Genomic DNA, 23,005 nt, shown 5'->3' with positions numbered 1-23,005 from the left:
TCCATTGTTTTCACTACTGCCACTTTTTCAATTCCTTATACACACTTTCTACGTCACACATGTCAACATTTTAAAATTGTTCTTTTTTCCCCCAGCCTCCCTCGCGGTTTTCTTAGATATCAAATGGTTGGGTGTCGTTAAAGTCATAAAAAATTGAATTTTTTTAAGCCTTTTTTTTTTCCTCTCCATGTTTTTGCGATTAATCACTCGATCGTTTTCTGTGGCACGTTAATCCATGGATTAATTTGCATACTTGTATCATCTCTTGTTGCCTCCAGGTAGATAATACAACGTCGTATAATAGAAAATATTTGAACTCGGGTCCTGAAAACCCTCCATTGCCAACAGACGGAAGGGAAGCCCTAGTGTATAAAACTAATCGTGTATTTTGTTAGTTCGTCTTAGTTCGCATGTCAGTGGCGGGGTTGAACTGAGGGGACGAAACAATGGTTCGTCTTTTACAGTGGGTAGCGAGGTTGTAATCCCTCATGAGGGAGTCGTGAGTCGAGGTAAATGTTTGGGATAAACTCCATTCTTCTTCTTCTTCTTCGTATATCATCGCCCTGCGCCACTTCCATAAGCCAGCCACCTTTTGGGCCCGTCTTTGGACACCCCCCATGGACGACGGACCACTTTGAACCCTTTCCAATTTTTGATTATCTTTCTGACACTGAAGTTCTCCAGTGGGGATTGGAACTGGTGGTAGTGGAGTTCTTCCCCCCCAAAATAAAATATGTCGTCGCCCTTCGTGCAATGGTCTCAAGGGTGACTTCGTCCATAGTTTGTAGAGAAATAAGGTATTTAGGGACATGTTATGAACAGGGTGAACAAAGTGTTGGGTGCCAGACATGGCTGGAAAGGATTGAACACGAGAAACCTTTAGGCTATGTAAGAAGTCACACGTATATATATATATATATATATATATATATATATATATATATATATATATATATATATATATATATATATGGCCTTTGTTGTCTTTTCCTAGCGCTACCTCGCGCACATAAGGGGGGGAGGGGGTTGTTATTTCATGTGTGGCGGGGTGGCGACGGGAATGAATAAAGGCAGACAGTATGAATTATGTACATGTGTATATATGTATGTCTGGGTGTGTATATATATATATGTATACGTTGAGATGTATAGTTATGTATATTTGCGCTTGTGTGGACGTGTATGTATATACATGTGTATGTGGGTGGGTTGGGCCATTCTTTCTTCTGTTTCCTTGCGCTTCCTCGCTAACGCGGGAGACGGCGATTAGGTATGATAAAAGAAAAAAAAATGCCTAGTCAAACCATCCCAGGAGAAATGAAAAATAAAAGACAAATAAATCATAAATTAATCATGACTTCCCAGGTTTCCGTATAGCTGATCTTAAAGAATGAAAGGTTATATGATGAAGGAAAGAAAGATGAAGGAAAGAAGAATGTTCCACATCTTACCTCAACTTAGGAGACAGCATAATAGCCAATTCCTGTGTACCTGAACTATGGGGTATATTTCCTTATATATATACATCGTTGATTTTCACCTCCCTAGTTTAGATGTCAAACAAACCACACGTTTCACCCCTGCAAAGTGTGGGAATGTGGAGCTCCACCAAATCTAGCAAAACCCAGGATAATTGACACCACAAAGACTTCTTCCCCATCAACTTTGGAACTTGTATGTGGCGTCATGTTGTGACCAATTGCTTGTTAACTGTTGGGGTTTATGATTCGTCCAATTCGTCTCAGTTTTGGAGCAGTGTGTGGCGTCATGTTTTGACCAATTGCTTCATAACAGATGGGGTTTATGATTCGTCCAATTCGTCTCAGTTTTGGAGCAGTGTGTGGCGTCATGTTTTGACCAATTGCTTCATAACAGATGGGGTTTATGATTCGTCCAATTCGTCTCAGTTTTGGAGCAGTGTGTGGCGTCATGTTTTGACCAATTGCTTCATAACAGATGGGGTTTATGATTCGTCCAATTCGTCTCAGTTTTGGAGCAGTGTGTGGCGTCATGTTGTGACCAATTACTTGATAACTGTTGGGGTTTATGATTCGTCCAATTCGTCCGAGTTTTGGAGTAGGGCGAGGACATTTTGAGGTGGCTGTTCCAAACTGGAAAAATCTTGCCTTCTGTCTCAATGATTCTCCAGGTATCACCTCGGTCCAATCATCCCTATTTTACTGTTGCTCTTTCAGCCACTGCTTCCCTTAGTTTGTATCTACTGGAAGCTTGACCGTTACCATGCCAACTTTCTTCCGTCCTTTAAAAAAAAAAGAAAGGAAAATATCAAGAATTCTCGTCTCTGTTCTTTTTCCCAGTGCACACACACACACACACACACACACACACACACACACACACACACACACACACAGTCCTGATTGCAACCCCCTGATCATCCAGATGACAACCCCCTGATCATCCAGATGATAATACTCATCAATACGACACATCGTCTTCATGTATGTGTAGGTCATATGCAATATATATATATATATATATATATATATATATATATATATATATATATATATATATATATATATATTTTAACTATTCGCCATTTCCCGCGTTAGCGAGGTAGCGTTAAGAACAGAGGACTGGACCTTTGAGGGAATATCCTCACCTGGCCCCCTTCTCTGTTCCTTCTTTTGGAAAATTAAAAAAAAACGAGAGGGGAGGATTTCCAGCCCCCCGCTCCCTCCCCTTTTAGTCGCCTTCTACGACACGCAGGGAATACGTGGGAAGTATTCTTTCTCCCCTATCCCCAGGGATATATATATATATATATATATATATATATATATATATATATATATATATATATATATATATATATATATATATATTTGCGTGTGTGGACGTGTATATATATACATGTGTATGGGGATGGGTTGGGCCATTTCTTTCGTCTGTTTCCTTGCGCTACCTCGCAAACGCAGGAGACAGCGACAAAGGAAAATAGAAATATAAAAAAAATGATATATATATATATATAAAGAATAGAACAACCATAGCCTAATCAGAGTATAAACCATTTTCGGTCACAAAGGCACAACCAGTATACAAATCGTGCCTGTGCATCCAATGTGTGTCTTCTATTGTCAAGGGTTCAGACTCTCTCAGCACCTGGGGTCCATGGCAGTCACGACTGTCTATTGTTTTTAGCCACACACACACACAAAAAACAATAACTGGGGGATCGTGTCACGACTCATGTGACCCGCCAGCCAGCTAGGCAACCCGGGTATATAAGTGATGACAGTCGCTTTACCCACCACAGTTCCCCAACTTGAAGGCGAAGAAGGCGAAGGTGAGTATTTTAGTCTCCCCTTGGAGGCCCCTGAGTTATAATACGTATGTTGTAGTTTGGTTGGGAATCTGGATTATTGATTATCTCATCAGTTCTGTGGCTAATAATATCTCTATTTACGTTGGGAATGGATTATGTCTATATAATCGGGTTTAGTCGTGGTGATCTGTCTCCATACTTCAATTGTCCACCACAAAATATGGTTATTTTTTGGAGTATTTCCATCTCGGTCACCGACCCTGAAACAAGAGATGAAAATGTTGGTTAGAAATAAACAAACAATTAGTTGTATAACCCCAGGATCCCTCATATGGTTGATAATATTGGTTAGAAATAAACAAACAGTTAGTCCTATAACCCCAAGGATCTCTCTAATGGGGTTCCTTCAACCCTGCAGCTGCGCCCCTTTCGGAAGTAGAGTAAGGTGGTGCTCATCTTTTAGGGCTGGGGGAGGAGCTTATAGCCTCGCTGTGTTGTTGCCCAGTGGACGAAATAAACTATTTATTTTCGGGTTTAGAATTTGATTAGGAGTTTTAAGTTGTGAAAAGCATTTATATACTCCCCAGAAAGATTTTATATACATCCAGAGTACTATAGATACGTAAATATATATATATATATATATATATATATATATATATATATATATATATATATATATATATATATATATATATATATATATACCATACCAAGACAATGTAGCAATTAAAAAAAACTCAAAATAATGCCTGGTTGGACAATTCAATTTCTTACTAGCGTTGAAAAAAGTGGAATTTGGCATCTGTTTTTGTCCCTATTTTTATTTATTTTTTTTGTAATGTTTCCTTAGTGACCTAATATCCTCACACGTTGTCCCTCCACCTTTTGCCACAGTGTCATGGCCCAAGTTTTTGAAATAAATTTCAAAGTTTCTCCGTCATAGCAGACGACCATTTTCTGAGCTTTCGTACACGTTTCAAATTTCGCCAAAATGGGGGGAATTTTTGAATCGCCAAATATTGCCTTAATATGGGGAAGTTTCTGGCCAAATTTCGCCAAAATGGGGGGAATATATCGCCAAATATTGCCAGAAGAGGGGAGGTCTCTCGCCAAAATGGGGGGGAAATATCGGCAAATATTGCTAAAATAAGGGAGCTTTCTCGCCAAATTTAACCATAGGAATGGGTTTCGGTACGCTGATTTTTTTTTCTCATCCAAATTTAAAGATTACCAGCAGATATTTTGGGAAGTATTACCCATATTTCTTATATCTCAAAACTTGAAGACAAGAGGAATATATAAAATTCGTCTTGTTAGAGAAAAGGGACGAAAATAAAGCATTAGATTAGAAGTACTTTTGATATGCCAGAGGAACTTAGGGTTTGTAATGGCCTTGTGGGATGACGTGATGGTGTGTGTGTACATATGTGTGTGTGTGTGTTGCAGGTAAATCAAGATGAAGACATTCGTGTTGCTGTGCCTAGCCGCCATGGTGTCTGTGGCAACCCCCATACCTCCGCCAGAAGGTGAGGCGTTTTCCTTTTCCCTGAACTTCATAGGCAATTCTTAATGATAATTATATGTCGCTGATCATCATTAAGTTGATGTGAGGTCATTAAGTGGATAAGAGACACAGTAATGATTATAGTCATGAGACTAGATTGTTGATTCTCGAGTTTGAAACACCCAAAACCAAAACAAAAAAAAACCATAGTGCACTAGTGGGTCATCCCAGCCAACGTAAACACAAGCACTTTTTTCTTTCTCCTCACCTTTCTCAGCTGGAGTGGTTGCAGGGGCGGCGCCCTTCATCCCATCCATGGCCATGATCAAGTCCTTCATCCCCTCGGCGATGAGATAGCAGCTCTCCAAGCCCTTCACACAACCACTCCTGCCCCAGGCGCAGCCATATCTTCCACACCTCCTGCAGCAGGACCCACTCCCCCACCCAGTACGTAAACAAACCGTTGGCTGCCCGTTCCTAAAGTCGAACTCCTTTCTCCTTCTTTGTTTATATCTCTCCCTGACCATCCTGGTGTCCTTACCCTAAGCCTTTGCTGTACCATACTATAGAAAATATTAATTTTTCTTTTATTTACCTCTTCCTGTAGCCATGCCTCCTGCTGTAGCCAGCCTCGTAAAGAAATACCAAGACGCAGCTGCTGCATTTGCTGCCATGGCGCCAGCCCCAGTCTGAGGAGAAAGCTGGTCAGGTCACCACACTACCACCACCACACCCCCAGCTCTCGTTCGAGGTCAAATCTGTCCCAAACCGCTTCAGCCACGCTTGTCCTGTATGACCCAGAACCTGCGTTAACCCACAACCCCTCAACACCACCTTGCATTTGTGAGAAAACTTCAAAATTAAGACTTGAGTCTACGAAAACATGATATATTGGCTTGTACGAAGGTTATGACCCTCCATAGGTCAAAACCTAGCTTAACTTGACTTCAAAATGTCAACACTGTTGAATTTTGGTTTGTACACTTTGTGTTTATTTTGGTCTGTTGATTGTTAAGTAAAAGAATAATGTGTGAGGATTTGGGTTTTTCATTGACCGCTGGCTTCATGGAAAATGTTTGGGGTATCAAAGTACCTTGAACTCCATGTAGATAATTGTGTAGCAAACAAAGATGTTTCTGGTGTACCTTAAAGATACAATCCTGTCTTCATGTTCCTCCTTGCATGCTCCTAATTTAAATGAGAATTGATCAATAAAATGTTTAGATTTATTTAGATTTGACCAGCCTTGCCTGCAAAATGGATTATCCACCTTTTCACACACCTTATTATATTATATAGGCTCACCCCTTTTTACATAGACACCCTATTTTTATATAGACTCACCCCATTTTCATATAGACACCCCATTTTTATATAGACTCGCACCTTTTTACGTAGACACCTCATTTTTATATAGACACCCATGTTTATATAGACTCACCCCCTCTTACATAGACCCCATTTTTATATAGATTCACCCCATTTTATGTAGACTTACCCCTTTTTACATAGACACCCCATTTTTTATAGACACCCCCTTTTTATATAGACTTACCCCTTTTTACATAGACCCCATTTTTGTATAGACACCCCTCTTTAAATACACTCACCTCTTTTTACATAGACACCCCATTTTTATATAGACTCACCCCTTTTTATATAGAGGCATCCCTTTGGAGCCATAGGGTTGAAGAGGCTATTCGCCAGGAGTAATGGTCGTCAGGTGTAATGGTCGCCAGGTATGTTTGTACGCTGGACATGTTTACCTCCTAGGCGCTCGCTGGCAGACCACGGTATGAGGACCATGGCTCCTGCACTCACCGACCTCTTAAGGTAATGTTATGATGTTATTTGGCCTTATAATTCTCAATGGTTATGAGAAATACCCTCACCCTTTGTCTCAGAGTCTGTGACATAAGCAAGGCTGTTACCTTAGTGTAGAATGACGTGATTGTCGTTTTTAAAAGAGAGAGATGTAGGTTGAAGTGAGGTGACACACTGTGGGGGGTTTGATGTTGATTTTGGTGATTAATTTCCTCTACGAGTGGATGTCATGTGTGGATTATTAATTAATGGCGTCCCGAGTAAGGGTAGTGGCCCGTAATGTCAGGGAAGACTTTAGGAAATGTGGATTTCTAGAGTTTCTGGATATGTTATGAGTAGAATACTTGGGCTGGATTGGTTGGCTACACTGACGACGGTACGACCCTAAGGGCACGACGGTACGACCCTCTAGCACGACTGTGTGACCCAAAGGGCACGACGGTACGACCCTCTAGCACGACTGTGTGACCCTAAGAGCACGACGGTACGACCCTTGGCACGACGGTGTAACCCTAGAGCCTGATATGACGACCCTGAAGTATGACGACATATCCCAAAAGGACGACATTACGACCCTTGGGCACGAAGGTACGACCCTTGACCATGATAGTACGACCCCTGAGCACGAAGGCACTACTTTTGGGTATGATGACATGATTTGACCTGACCCTTAGATTAAAAGAAAGACCTTAGTACTTCATGTCCACAGTGGTGTTCTCTAGGATTGTACCATCGTACTCAGGGAGTAAACGTTACGTACATTATGATCCATTAGGGATCATATCGAGTAGTTTGACCTTAAAGCTGCAGTCAGTGTTATTTGTTGCATAGCGTTTGGGACTGTATTTAATGTAAGTTTATTTCTGATCAGAAGACGAAAGGTTTATTCCATGCACTCTTATGGAAGGTTTATTTACATTTATCAATGCGTTTCCTATAAGAAGGGAAAATAAGGTACTGTATATGTTATTAAACATTTATTAGTGCTTAAGGTATAGATAATGACTTTCAAATGTGAAAGTATATTTATATAATTAGTAGGTGAAAGGATGTAGTGAAAAAGATTTTGAGCTTTCGGGGCCTGAACATACAGGAGGGTGAGAGGTGTGTAAGGAATGGAGTGAATTGGAACGATGTGGAATACCAGGATCGACGTCCTGTCAGTGAACTGAACCAGGGCATGTGAAGTGTATGGGGTAAACCATGGAAAGGTCTGTGGGGCCTGGACGTGGATAGGGAGCTGTGGTTTTGGTGCATTACACATGACAGCTAGAGATAAGTGTGAACGAATGTGGCCTTTTTTGTCAGTTTTTCCTGGTGCTACCGTGCTGAAGTGGGGGGTAATGATGCTGTTTCCTGTGGGGCGGGGTAGCGACAGGAACGGATGAAAGCAAGCGAGTATGACTATGTACATGTGTATACAAGGTAAATATTTTAAAATTGTTCTTGTATTGATTTAAATTGGATCAGTACAAGACAGTAATCCAGTATGTGGTGTTACCAAACTCAACCAGCATGAGGTTGCACCGCAAGTGGAGAGTTGCCTTCCGCAAAGTTGTATTGTCGTTATTAAAGGTAAAGGAATAATCTCATTGGGGAACTTCTCTCTCCAGAGGAATCCATCATTTTCCTGCTGCTGGTTGTAGTGTGGCCTGAAGCTGCAGGGACCCCATGATGATGGCTGTGGGGCTCTGTAATTGAGAACAAATCCTTTTTCTGACGATTTGTATTTTTAAACAGAACTCCGTGATAGATAAACATGCATAGAATGGCTGAAGCCCACTTCTTAAAGAGAATAGTGATGATGCACCGCAGCACAGTGTCTAAGGCAGGTCCAGTCCTTTATTCATCTGCTCTCCAACTTGCCCTGCAGGGACAGACAGTAGCCTGCTGTCGTTCATATCATCCCGGGAAATCTCACCACAGGTCAGGTCACTAACAGATGTTTATATAAACCAGTAACCATGAATCTTATAAATGGAGATTGTACGTTTGGGTATTTATAGTGTGCTATGATGGAACAAAATTTTCAGAGGAAATTTTCAAAAGTAATTTTCTGAAGGGAGAATATTTTAGATTAGATTTTGATATTCACAGTATTATGTTTTCTGGTAAGATCTTTTTCTATGCCTCATATATTCCTAAAATTCAAAATGTTGGATTTTAACATTCCCTTGCACTGCAGATGCCCATATTTTTCTGTCCTGAATATTTTTAGACTGTATACCCATAAAATCCTGACTCTGACTTTAGTATAGGAGGATAAGTAGGCAGAGGGATGGGTAGATATACTATTTTGTAGGTGAGGAGGACGTAGGTACGTAATTACTTTTCATTCATTAATGGGGAGAAAATGTACTACAGCGTATCTTTTGTGTTACCTATTAGTTTTTCATTGATAACAGCATTTTACTCCCTCTTGTAATGTCTATTTCATTTACCCAGAATCAGCATACAGTCAGACCATTGTCTGTTTTAGCCTTTACTCATTTTCCTTACTGTATGTTTGTTAAAATTGTTGAAATAAATGTATTTAGGCAATTATCTAGAATACTTTTTCTTGGTGAAAAATTGATACCTAGAGACATGAAACTGAAGCTTCTTTGAAATACATTGACATAATGCATGTGATACAGATATTGTATTCTCATAGGATGAAATGCAAAGGGGATAATGTTCATTTTTATTACTGTGGTTAACATTTTTTATGTCACAATTACAGATTACCTCTTGAAGTGGGAAAAGTATGTTTTTCCGGGATAAGAAGTTCTCAAAACCTGCAGTGGTTTGAGAAACAAATGAAAAGGCAGCTGCAGGTGAAATGGTTTTGCACAAAGTCACAGCAACACATACAAGATGAGCTAAGTGGGATGACCTTGAAAAATGCTAGAGACAGTCATCGGCCAGTGTCATATACTTGTGAGACAGAAGACAGTCACATGGTGAAAGAGGCTAGTTTAACCAGTGAATTGGGTCCAAGAAAGAGTGAAACAGAACCAACAACTATATCAGAAGAAGAAGTGGATTTTGAGGAATTAGTGAAATTGGAGGTGGAGTTATGTCGTCAGGAAGGTCATCGTGTCCCAGTCGTCATCACACCCTTCCAGTGGCAGGAATTACTGACAAAGTCATCTGTACGTGCACGTAAGAAATACCTTTCATTTCTGTTTGTAAATGAAAAGAAGAAGGAAAACGATAAAAAGAAAAAGGAAATAAAGAGACTAATGAGAGAAGAGAAAGAAAGAGAAAGGGAGAAAGTTGAGGATGCTCAAGATCAGCATATCCAGTATGGACTTTGGAGAAACTGTATATTCCCAAAGATTCTTGACTCGACCATGAATCACTTTTACCATACACGAGTTATCAGTGCTATGATGCATGGACAACCCCTTCTTGTGGATCTAAGCTTTGATGAACACATGACCCCAAAGGAACGACAGAATTGTGCTTACCAGCTCCAGGTGTGTACCTCTTTAGGCTTACCAGCTCCAGATATGTATTTTTCTAAGTCTAAAGAACTTTCTCATTTGCAGAGTTGTTTGAATATTGCTAGTGTATGCTTATCAAATAGAATTTAAGATATCCTTTTATAGTTACTCATTGAATTATGAAGTAACAAAGATAACAGAATTCCCATAGTCCTAATCCTAATAATAACATTATAAACATTATATAGTAAGATATACTTTGTGTGACACCATTTTTACATAGATTGTGATTTGAGAAAGGTTATAGTGATTGCTGGTCATGGTTGATAAGTTCATAGGATATTTTTCCTTCCTTATGATAGGATACATCCTGGTACCCCATCTACTTTACAGATATACCTGGTGATATTGCAGACGTATCCAAAACTCTATTGCAACCTGTAATTTGTCATAAACTTATTTTTCCGTGTTAGCTGAGATGGCATGAGCAACTGAATACCCACGTCAAGGTATTCATGAGTCCTGTCCCCCTTCCCTTCTTGTCGTGAGCTGCAGTCATGGTTCATGAATGCTCCTTCGGTCTCTTGATATTGATTTCGTATTGTACCCAAAGAAAGAGTGCCACAATACTGTGGTAACACAACTACAGTTCATTTGATACAGCGTGAACTGCAAGGATGGAGGTTAGATAGTGTATTGCTGGTTGTGATGTGTACCAGATTTGCTGCTTTGTCTCTGTAAAGTCTTTATGATACCCATCCTTCCGTAGAAGAGTATCATAAAGTAGAACTGGAAAACCTACTGCCTCTATATGTGCTATCTGTGATTGCATCCATTTACTCAAAGAGAATCAAGCCTCTAATATCGCTGATGGTCCTAGCATATGGCCTATATGGCCATTACTTTAAAATGAACAGAATCTCTTATTTAGTGTATTATGATTTATTTTTTAATAAACACTACAGTATTTTTGTCGTGAGCTTTTTCTGCTCTAGGACCTTCTCATTTACAAGTTTGGTCAACATACCCTCTTCCTCTCTGGTCATTTTGGTTCCATACACACAAGGGTTTTGGTAATCCATTTAACCAGGTAATTTACATTCCTACTCAGTACCTTACTAAGTGTTGAAAAGTCTTATTCTTTTACAGTTCTTGAAAGTTCTTTTTAGGAAGTTGGCAACTTGTGTATGTGGTGCAGATAAACTTTGTAGTAGAATTTATTGGCAAACGTTATAGGAATTGATGTCTGTTTCATGACTTTAATGTGATCATTATAAACATTGATGTCTTTTCTATGACTTTAACGTGCTCAATAGACTTACAGCAGATTCAGTACTTGAGAAAGACTCCTTGGCCATCCTCTTCTTAACACACTGTGCAGCTGTCATGATGTAGGTAGATGTGTAATAAGACCCTAGATTATGAATATCTTTCATCCATCAGTTGTCTAATTATTGAGACAGATTGGTATGACTCTTAACTATTTATAACCATGAGTATGTTATTGTTTTAACAGTTGCTGATTGGTTTGAACAGGATCCATGATGATCCATACAACTTGCAGCTGTGTAACGCAGGGAAATCTTCTGACACTTTGAGACGACTGGAACGATACATTCCGACACTTTCTGAGGTAAATGTCTTGCCTAAATTAATGTACAGCTTTTTGGGGGATCTGTATTGTGTAATCATTACTACATTGGCAGTTTGTTTATCATTTAAAGCATTAATATTGGTGTACTTTGTGCCTTACTGATAGAACCCATGTCAAGTGTGGTTATCCTCCCTCAATCTGAGACTTTTTAACCTGAGAAAAAAAGACGGTAGTCTCTGTTTGACAGATTTAAAAATTTCTGAAAGAGTATTTGTCCTGCTAAGACATTGGATTTTAAGAGTGAGTCATGTTTGTGATTCTGGATTGGGCAAATTGTGGACATACTACCTCTAATACTCCTTCATTTGTCTTGTATGGAAAAGTATTTTCTCTTACTTGCCAAGTGAAAAGAAGCTAAGCTGGAATACTCCCCTTTATAGGTAAGCATAGGAACTTGGATGAATGTATGTTAATGCTGTATGTCAGCTACCACCAACCTTCCTTTACTTCTGTTGGTAGGGCCACTGTGATTGCATTTATTTTCTTTTCATTGAGTCAAAACCTAGATTGAGTTTATTAGCTAAAGTGTCCCACGTTCACTCTTACTAGTTTCAGAAAGAAAGCTGTGAGACTCAAAAGCTATTTTCTTGAGTACCTATGTTGGTTTGACAAAAGGTTAACTTTTTCAATTTTAGCATTGTGCTAGAGACTGAAAATCTTGTTGGGAAATGTTTGCCTTACTGCTGGTGGAAAAATATTGATAAAGCACCTATCCATGATCAGCCACCCCTGGACTTCCTACCTGGTTCTGATCTAAGGGTTCATAATCCACAGGTCCTCTGTTACAGTTGCACAGTTTGAACTTACATATGCATATATATTGTTTTTATATCCTTTTTCTTTCTTTCTTTCAAACTATTCGCCATTTCCCGCATTAGCGAGGTAGCGTTAAGAACAGAGGACTGGGCCTTGAGGGAATACCCTCACCTGGCCCAATTCTCTGTTCCTTCTTTTGGAAAACTAAAAAAAAAACGAGAGGGGAGGATTTCCAGCCCCCCGCTCCCTCCCCTTTTAGTCGCCTTCTACGACACGCAGGGAATACGTGGGAAGTATTCTTTCTCCCCTATCCCCAGGGATATGTATTTTTTTTTTTATTCATATGATGAAGGCAGCAAGCATGAATATGTACGTGTATATATGTATATGTCTGTGTAAGTATATGTATGTATACGTTGAAATGTATATGTATTTATATGTGCGTGTGTGGGCATTTATGTATATACATGCGTATGTGGGTGGGCTGTGCCATTGCTCGTCTGTTTCCCTGTGCTACCTTGCTAACTCGAGAGACGGCAAATAAGTATGATAAATAGATATATAAATGTTTTCTAATGTTTCAAGACTGAATGTATTACTTTTATCCTTTGAATTATAGTCTTCTAGAATCAGGCAGTTTTTCAAGTGCATTATTTTTAAAGGTAAACTGAGAGAATATATTCCGTTGATTTAAATGCTGAGAAATATATTTGATATTCACAAAGAACTATCACAGAATTGCAAGTTAAGCATGTGAGTCCATCCAGGATATCTTATATGAAACTGGTCACTATCTTTCAAACATGGCTCATACTTGGTATTGTTTTAAGGATGTGATTATTGAGAATCTGATGTTGATATCCATTTTGATGTAAAGATTTATTTTGCAGCCAGAGTTCCCATTGATAGCGAGACCAGAAAACTATCTCAGCCTGTTTCCACGAGACCAGTTAGTATATCTCACTCCTCACTGTCGAGAAGAAATGACACAGTATGATCATAATGCTGTTTACATCATTGGGGGAATAGTGGATAAGTCATCGGGCAATCCACTGACTCTTGCCAAAGCAAAAAAAGAAGGCATACGCATGCAGAAGTTGCCCCTTGACAAGTAAGAAGATAGTTGTTTTTCTTCAATTAGATGAGATGGATCTACTCAATTAACCTCATAACCTCATTGGAGAAAATTATATAAATTCTCTCTCTCTCTCTCTCTCTCTCTCTCTCTCTCTCTCTCTCTCTCTCTCTCTCTCTCTCTCTCTCTCTCTCTTTTAATGACCATGGGTCACTATGGGCCTGCCTGGGTTCAAATCCTGGGCATGGCTGTTGGCCCATACCCATTCCAGTGTTCATCCTATGCTCAGGGCTGGTCAATAAATCGGTACTTGGCATAGGCTGGAGTAAATGTTTGTGTGTATGCTTACAGGAGTAGTGACGTAGTATGTATACAATGTTAGGAGATAAGGCAACATGATTGTAAAACCCTCATTCTGTAACACACAAATTATAATCGCAAATAGTAATCACACAAACACACGCACATTGACACTGTACTTCATGGGAAGTTGATTAGGAAAGTGAATCTTTAGTTATGAATAAGGGGGAAACTTTTTCAATAGATAGAAAATTATCTAAGCGGAAGGAAACAGAACACATGTCAGAGGACTCTGTTGCTTCTCACAGTGGGTCGAGGCAACCTGTGGAAGCCACAGGGTTTTATTCTGGGACCATTACTCTTCTTGCTCTATGTATATGATTTCCCTGAAGTATGGAGTTCTGCTTTAAGATGTCTACAGATGATGCATAGGTCATGAGAGAGGCGAAAAGCATGGAGGATTGCATCCCCATAAAAGAGAACCTAGACAGACTCCAAGCTGGTCTGATACATGGTTGAAAAAATTCAGTCAGATCAAATGTAAAGTAGTGAGAATGGAGCATAGTGAAAGAAGGCAATGTGATTATTATCTGGCTGGAAATAAGCTTCAGGATTTTCTGTGCAAGGAGGACTTTGGAGTTGGCGTCATCCCTAACCTCGTCTTCAGAGTCCCACATTAGGAAGGTAGTTAAGAAGACCACCTATGTTACTGCATATTAGAAGTATGGATAGAGAAATGTTTAGCAAACTTTTCATATCCTACACAGGCTAAAAATAGAATATGCTTCTCAGGGATGGTCACTATCTAAGAAAGTACACACAACTAATTGAGATAGTGGGGGGCAACAGAGATAATATCAGAATTAAGACGACTGAGTTCCAAGGAGAGGCTAGAAGCCAAAAATTTGCCAACCTTAAGAAAAAGAAGGGTGAGGGGTGACCTGAACACAATCAATAAGTTTTTAAAAAAATCGATGATGCTGGCAGTGAAGTTCTTTGAAAGTTGTAAGGATGGAACAGCTAGAAGACAAAGCATGAAATTAAGCAATAAACTTATTTTAAAAGATGTAAAAGAAGTGCTTGTATTGTATAAGAATGGTAGACAAATGGAATAAAGTGATAGAGGACATGGTTAATGTAGACAGTGTACATAGATTTAAGGAGTTGTAAGACTAGAGAATTTTGAGATGGGACCTCACAAGTGTAAAATTCCTTCCCCATGCAGTACAAATTGATAATTACATACACTCACTTTAAGAACTTGACTCTGGGAATCTCTTGTCACCATGAGAATCCATACTTTCCCAGTTCATCTGTTTATGACTGAAAATGCTATAATAAGTATTTTACCATCTCAGAGATGTTCATCTTTTACGGCTTCATGTGTAAGGTTGTGTCGACAGGAATGAATACAGGTCTTCTTTGTGGATGGTAGTCAATGAAGATCAGGCGGCCTTTGTAGATTTATTACAAAAATAATATGTATGTACATCTGTAGTACTCTGGGCTATAGTCTTATGACACACTACGACACACTCTAGTGAACAGTGTGACGATGCTGGCCAGTGTGTCGCCTCTGGTCACACTGACAGGAGTTATATGGGAGTCCGTCAACCCCCATTCAATAACTTGTTCAAATAACAGATCAGCTCTTACGTGTTGAAACATCCTTAGTAACAGTAGCCCGTGGGAACATGCATCTAACTCTATGTAACTCACAGTAAAATGATGATAACAAATAGTTAATGAAAAATTAATGGTAGTATGCGTGAGTCTTACACATGTGCCATGCAAATTGTTCCATCATTGTTATTGTATAGGTGTTCAGAAGGTGTAAATACCTTAGAGAATGATATGTCAATACTTCTGTGCACATCTTTCCTATGGTAACTCTTATGTTTTGTCTGAATGGGCCATCTTCCACTGTTTCCTTAGGCGAAACTCTCTTTTTAGGAGGGTCAGTCTTCCTCCTCCTCCTCCTTTGCCTTCTCTTTCACTCCTTATCATATGCTCATCTGATTGGAACAAGTGAGATCTTATCTTTAGTAATCTTTGTTTCCACAACTTTAACAATATCAGGAGGGTTTTTCTTTATTTTTCATACATGTTTACCGTTTCCTGCTGTAGAGAGTTATTGCCAGGAACAGACGAAGAAAGTTCTCCTTTACTCACATCCATTCTGTAAATGTTATATGTAATGCATGGAAACCACAGTTTTTCCAGGTAAGATCCATGAATTCTTGCTCTTCAACATATACTACTAATCCATTCACATTTGTATACATTACTGACCTATTTGCAGGGCTGTTCCCTCCTCATGCCTCATTATATCTCCCATTTTTTGCTTTACAACTGCCCCATTGAATTCTAACATGTATTTAAGTCTACCTAAGTATCTCCTGGCTAGATGACTCCAAAGCAGATGTAAGCATAAGTGGGCAGCCCCTTAAGTCTTGATGATAACCACTCATTCTTCTCCTTTTATAAAACTGCTTCTGAAATTTTTATAGCCTCCAGTAATCTTTAGATAATTGTTCGATCATTCTTTCCTTTTTCCTCTTTGTCTAGTATATGATTTTCGAGTCCAAAAATAATTAGAGATGTATGTTGTATCATCCTCACATTTTATTAGTCATCCTAATTTGGGGGCCATCCACCTTTCAGCTCGATCCTGCAGAGTTGTTTTGTCAAGCTCCATTTCTTTTGAGACTTTCCCCTGGAATCGCCCTCTTAGCAAACAAGCATTGAACATGTATCCTCTGCACTTGTCTGAACCTTTCATCAAGTGGGCTGTACTTATCCCTGATTGTTCCATCTCTTATGATGTATATTATTCCTTGCACAGCTTTACTTACATCCCTGTGTATCTTTGAATGTCTACTCATCCCTGATCCACTAATTAAATGGGCTGAACCACGGTATATGAAGTGGCCAGGGGAAACTATGGAAAGGTCTGAGAAGCTACGGTTTTGGTATATTGTACATGACAGCTATAGAGTGGATGTTAGCATATGAGGCCATTCTTCATCTGTTCTTGGTACTACACCACAAAGGAAAGGAAGAACTAGTATGAAAAAAATGAATACATTTGTGTGTGTTTTCTTTAAGAACATCATGTTTTTATAAAGATAGATATTGTAATGAAATACATTTCCAGATACCTGTCTTGGGGCATTGGTGGAAAGTGTCTCACCTTGAACCAGATTTTCAATATAATGCTGGATATAAAACACACTGGTATGTTTGTTTGAAGTTTCTTGTGCATTTATAGAAGTTTTCATGTCATATCACTGATTGTTGATGTAATAAAAAAGTTGTTGATGTAATCAAATTTTTTTTTTAATTTAAAGAAAATTAAAAATAAAACCTTTCTCTAACTTCCCTTTATGTCATAAGATGTTCACATGAGATTACGAATAGTTGAAAAGCACTGAAAATTTAGCCAGGTGTTTTTAATGTCCTGTATTTTATCACCAGGACGATTTATGTTAAGAAATTTAGTAGTAAGTTTATAACATCGTAAGGTAGGCATTTTTAGTCTTTTATTGAATTACTTAATGCAGTGCTCGTGTAAATGCTAATAGGCATTTGTGGTGACTCATTTTCTTATTCGTTTATCGTCCCCTCATGAAAAGCTTGATCAGAATTTAATGTCTGTCTCTTAGTACTTACTTAAGATTTGCATTTAGGACTATACAGACTTTCGTTTTGTGTATATCCTATTTCATTTTTAGGACCTACCTGTAATCTACCAGTATATGATGATAAAGTAATTCCTTGTGGTGAGTAGATTTCCAAATATAAGTGAATGCGTCAGCGAATCTTAACATTAATTCAGTGAATAAATGGTGTTTAATTAATTTTTTTATTACAGTAAAACTGTATATTTGGATAAGGGATTCACATAATTAGAAAATATTCATCAGTGTGTTCATTATTCATTTGAAATGTAGTATAATGTACTTCCGTCAGAGAGTTGTCATTGATAAACGTGAAGGTGCTGATGAGATGCAAAGGGTATCAAGAGACTATTGGATAAAGTATAAGATTGCTGCTGTGAAGATGGGATCTTTGGAGGGAATCAGTATGGGAAGAGTGTTTACTGAGAAGGCTTAAGATCAGAATATGGGTTAGAGGAAGGATCTGTTTGTTAAGTGATATTTTTATGTAATTTTATTTGAGGAATTGCAGTTATTGTATTACTTTACTAAGAAAAATTGAAATGATTCATTTGTGTCTTATCATTTACATTTAAATTTAAAAGGTGATTGGCACCATTCGCTGCGTCATGTTCCAAGAAGAAAGCTACGTTCCTCACCAACTGAAGAGGAACTTCGTGCAATGCTCATAAAGAAACGAAATAAGGAAAGAAAACCAAGATATTTCCACCCCAACAGGTAGAATATTTTTTCTTTCTTATTTGTTTATTTCTGCTTGTTACCACTTTCCCATTTGTTCTCTTGTTCTTCTTCATTGTATTAACCTCCTTCCAAAACATTTGCTTATTTTCCCTAAAGTTTGCTGATACCTACTCACCTCAACTTTCATTGGCTCCCATTTTCAGCTTGGACACCTTCCTTATGACCTACCACTTTTTTTTTTTATGTACAACTCACTTGCACTCCTTCCCTGCAGATAATGCACATTGCTTTTCTCTTCTCTTCCAGTAGCATATTTACTTCCTCATCCCACTTCTTACTACACTTTCTCACCTTCCGCATGCTGCACACATCTATTGCATGTGTAAGCAATTTTTTTCTAAATGCCTACCATTCTTCACTGACTATTAAACCTTCATTTACTCTCATCTTTTAGCATTTTACTCTCAATTTTTCCAGGTATATATTCATGCTTGCCTCTTTTACAAGCTCGTGCACTTTCATTGCCATGTTACTGCCCATGTCATTTCCCTTATACAATACTACACCCACACCTCCTGAATGTGCAGGAGTGTGAAAGGCATGCACAGAATAGAGTAAATTAGAACGATGTGATATACTGGGGTCAGCATGCCATCAGTGGACTGAACCAAGACAAGTGAAATGTCCAATGAGCTGCGGTTTTGGTGCATTACACATGACAGTTCGTGTGTGAATGTGAGTTGATGTGGCCTTTCTTCGTCTGTTTTCTGGCACAACCTTGCTGCTACAGGGGATGGCAATGCTGCTTCCTGTGGGGCAGGGTGATGCTGGAATGGATGAAGCCGACTAGTATGAGTATGTGGATGTGTATATATGTATCTGTATGTATATATATGAATATGTACATATATGTGCATGTGCATGGAGGAAGTGAAGTGTTTTAGATATCTGGGAGTGGATCTGTCAGCGGATGGAACCATGGAAGCGGAAGTGGATCATAGGGTGGGGGAGGGGGCGAAAATTTTGGGAGCCTTGAAAAATGTGTGGAAGTCGAGAACATTATCCCGGAAAGCAAAAATGGGTATGTTTGAAGGAATAGTGGTTCCAACAATGTTGTATGGTTGCGAGGCGTGGGCTATGGATAGAGTTGTGCGCAGGAGGATGGATGTGCTGGAAATGAGATGTTTGAGGACAATGTGTGGTGTGAGGTGGTTTGATCGAGTAAGTAACGTAAGGGTAAGAGAGATGTGTGGAAATAAAAAGAGCGTGGTTGAGAGAGCAGAAGAGGGTGTTTTGAAATGGTTTGGGCACATGGAGAGAATGAGTGAGGAAAGATTGACCAAGAGGATATATGTGTCGGAGGTGGAGGGAACGAGGAGAAGAGGGAGACCAAATTGGAGGTGGAAAGATGGAGTGAAAAGGATTTTGTGTGATCGGGGCCTGAACATGCAGGAGGGTGAAAGGAGGGCAAGAAATAGAGCGAATTGGGGTGATGTGGTATACAGGGGTTGACGTGCTGTCAGTGGATTGAACCAAGGCATGTGAAGCGTCCGGGGTAAACCATGGAAAGCTGTGTAGGTATGTATATTTCCGTGTGTGGACGTGTGTATGTACATGTGTATGGGGGGGGGGGGGGGTTGGGCCATTTCTTTCGTCTGTTTCCTTGCGCTACCTCGCAAACGCGGGAGACAGCGACAAAGTATAAAAAAAAAAAAAAAAAAAAAAAATGTGCATGTATGTATATGTGTGTGTGTCTTTTTTCATTTGATTCCTAGTGCTACCTTGCTAACACAAAAAATAGCAATAAAGTATAATGATAATTATATAATACCTTCAAAGTTAATGTAAAACTAGGAATATTTTGTTGGGTTTGGTTGTGAATGGTAGGCTTTAATTTCATTACTTAATTCATGGCAGCTAGAGAGTGGATGTAGGCAAGTGAGGCCTTTATTTGTGTTCCAGATGATACCTCAGTGAGACACAAAATGCAGTTGTGTATGAAAATAGAATTGTAGTTGAACAAGCTTTTTTCTACACTCATAAAGCCCAAACAATATCCCATTTAATGTTATACACAAACCATGATTGCTTGCTTTCCCATTTTTTTTTTTTCTGTCCTTTGATATATGTTTACATGTTTCTATGGTAGCAAGAAGTTTTCATCTAAAGAAATAATTTCATGGTCTCAGAATAGTCATCGTTCTGGTACATATATTTGCACATCCTATATGCATAATGTTTACATGTGTCATACTCTTCAGGTATTCATGATTCAACAGTCTTGATGAAGAACGCACTGCTGTGTAAATGGATATGGCAAGCATACAAAAAGGATATGCAAGCATGATTTTTCTGTGAAATAAAAAGAAGACTGTAGGTATGTTGATGCAAAATATTTAATGTTTTGAATGTCTTGAAAATGTGATTTATTTAAGATTTTTTAAGACTATATATTAAATCAATGAGCTTATGAAGCAGCTGGATAGCTGATTTTTAACCCAACCACTTGAGAGTTTGTCATTCGTAAGTACAGTGGATAAAACATCATAATGGAAAAGTTATATATTTACCTTTATGTATCATACAGTACATATAATGGTGTCCTGTAATTCGACAGTTACATTTGTGTGTCGTGCAAGCAGTGTTGCCAGACTCCACCTGCTTGACATTACACAGAAAGTAAAGAGTCAACTTTGATGGGGCTGTATCATTGTCAGTAGACAAAAGAGAATACAATCTCGTGAAAGAACTTCTAATCAAAGGAATCAATATTGTCCAAGGATTGCATCATACCGTTTTTTGCATTTGGGCTTAGTGCCCTAAACAGAATCATCCAGTAACGATATTCTACTCTGAAATAGTTGCCAGAAAATTTTGCCTGTTAGTTTTTGCCCAGTACTCGCTCTAGTAATGGAAAATCTGCTAATTGAAAGATAACTAAAGTGAGTGAATGAATGCTTTTTCATCAATTGAGATAGATAACTCAATGAAAGAGTTACAAATACAGGTGGGATAGTATAGCAACAGAACCCCATTGTTGCTTCCAGTAGAAAAGAAAGGAAAGACTTTGATTTTTAATTTCTGGATATGATAGTTGAGGCCCACTTGCATGTTGGTGTTACTGAGGTCACTATCATATAGACTTGCTCGCAGGGGCATCTATAGGAGCAAAACAGGTCCTGTATGTATATAAATGTATTGTATTAGAAATAAAGGATACAATAAAGAGATATATTTTTATTCTCATCATAAAATGAGTAAGACTGAAAAATAAATCAGGTCTTGACAAATTAACTGGGTGGTCAGATGGACAGAAAATGAAATTTAGTGTAGACAAAGTTACAAACGTTGGAGATGAAAATATTGAAAATGACTAAAATGCTCAGATGTTACCAGGCTCACCCTACATGAAGTTACACTGAGTGACCTTCTATAAGGCTGTGTCAATTTCATCAAAAAACTTCTCTGCAAAGAAGTCTACATTTCTTTCCCTGCTGCCTTGGGACTCGGGAGCCATTGGAAAGTCCTGTCAAAACCAGAACTCCCCTAAAAATTGGTCCTGGGTAATTAAGAAATAAGAGTAATCATGACTCTTCAATTGAAAGAAATGGAAAAGAAAGAATCTTGGAGTTTTTATTGGCAAGAACCTGAGGTAATCTGAATAAATGCAAGGTTTCTTATATAACAAGGTATATTGACCACAAAACACTACCTGGCACTACTTCACAAATGCAGGAAATGGCAGTCGAGTAAAATTGAATATTGTGTTGAAGGTACATTTTATGTGTTAATTGTTCTGCTCCTTCAAAGAACTGATGTGTAAATTGATCATCCAACCACCCCATTTCCATATTGGCCATCGGTAAACGTCATATTCCCATCAATTGATCAGTCATTTTAGATATTCTTAACTGATATACTGAAATGTTATACTAGCTTGAGATTTAAAACTGATTTTTTTCCTCACAGATCTCGGACTTCTGTCTTGTAATTTGACAAGGAAGTATTGGTCAGAAAAATAGATTAGTTTATTGGCTTATGACATGTGAGAAACTTTGAAGCTCTAATATTCAAGACTGCAGCCCTCTGCTGAAGTTAAAGTTCAACCCAAGCAACTATATCTTTGTAATAACTGATTAGTACAGGACGGGACAGGATTTTTTTTATATATACTATTCCATTCATTGGAGATTCAAGGGGTCCATCCTCTTTCTCTCGAGCAGGAAGATGAACTTTCAAAATGTTCGTGTTTACAAGCCTTGATCTTGGAGATCTGGACTGGTGTTAATTCTGCTTTGTAAGAAATAATCGAACGTGTTTCCCAATCTTGCTACACCTCCCGTTGCAATAAGAACATCTACCTGGACAGAGATTTAGTTACTTTTAAAGAAACATCACAGAAGAATGGTGCTGAAATCCCCTTTTTAGCTATATATTCTAAGGCAGCCTGAGTAGAGATTCTAAAAACCTAATTTTTTCGTGGTCAGTAGGATTACTGAAACTAAAATGGGGCTTTGCCACCATGAACAACTGAAAGTAATTACTGGGGGTCGTTTGCCGAACTTCACATGCTAGTGGTCACACCTAAGTTGGATAATGACCGTTGGCGAAGTTTTGTCATAAGAGCTTCTTCCCCCATGAGTCCATCCTTTCCCTGCTGCTGACTGAAGCGCAGCCTTGAAGTTGTTGGAGCCCCGGGAAAAGTGATCTTTAATAGGGTTTCTTAATAATTCCATGGGGGTTGAATCTCCCGTGGAGGGGCGAAGGCTGCCTTCCCCCAACCCTAAGGCCTAGATCTACATAATTGA

General features: G+C 38.8%; 1 protein-coding gene across 2 annotated transcripts; it reads left to right on the top strand.

Moving 5' to 3' along the window:
- The first annotated feature begins 6,483 nt into the window (after window positions 1-6,483).
- Window positions 6,484-21,425, top strand: rswl (tRNA methyltransferase roswell). Of its 2 annotated transcripts, none has more exons than XM_071688185.1 (8): window positions 6,484-6,632; window positions 8,364-8,549; window positions 9,346-10,084; window positions 11,568-11,684; window positions 13,352-13,572; window positions 16,994-17,073; window positions 18,101-18,233; window positions 20,459-21,425. In XM_071688185.1, exons 2-8 carry the CDS (start codon window positions 8,383-8,385, stop codon window positions 20,466-20,468), a joined length of 1,467 nt encoding a protein of 488 aa, XP_071544286.1. In that variant the 5' UTR covers window positions 6,484-6,632; window positions 8,364-8,382; the 3' UTR covers window positions 20,469-21,425. The 2 variants fall into 2 exon arrangements, with proteins under 2 accessions (XP_071544286.1, XP_071544287.1); XM_071688186.1 differs by having other exon boundaries at window positions 6,590-6,632; window positions 8,237-8,549.
- Window positions 21,426-23,005: the final 1,580 nt, after the last annotated feature.

Source organism: Panulirus ornatus, chromosome 45, assembly GCF_036320965.1.
Source record: "Panulirus ornatus isolate Po-2019 chromosome 45, ASM3632096v1, whole genome shotgun sequence".
Taxonomy (NCBI): Eukaryota; Metazoa; Arthropoda; class Malacostraca; order Decapoda; family Palinuridae; genus Panulirus; species Panulirus ornatus.
This window is presented reverse-complemented; position numbering and strand designations above follow the sequence as displayed.

Coding starts and splice junctions, on each gene's coding strand:
- rswl (XM_071688185.1), top strand. CDS start 8,383: ATGCATAGAATGGCTGAAGCCCACTTCTTAAAGAGAATAGTGATGATG. Junction 8,550..9,345: donor CCCGGGAAATCTCACCACAG/GTCAGGTCACTA, acceptor TCACAATTACAG/ATTACCTCTTGAAGTGGGAA. Junction 10,085..11,567: donor ATTGTGCTTACCAGCTCCAG/GTGTGTACCTCT, acceptor TTGTTTTAACAG/TTGCTGATTGGTTTGAACAG.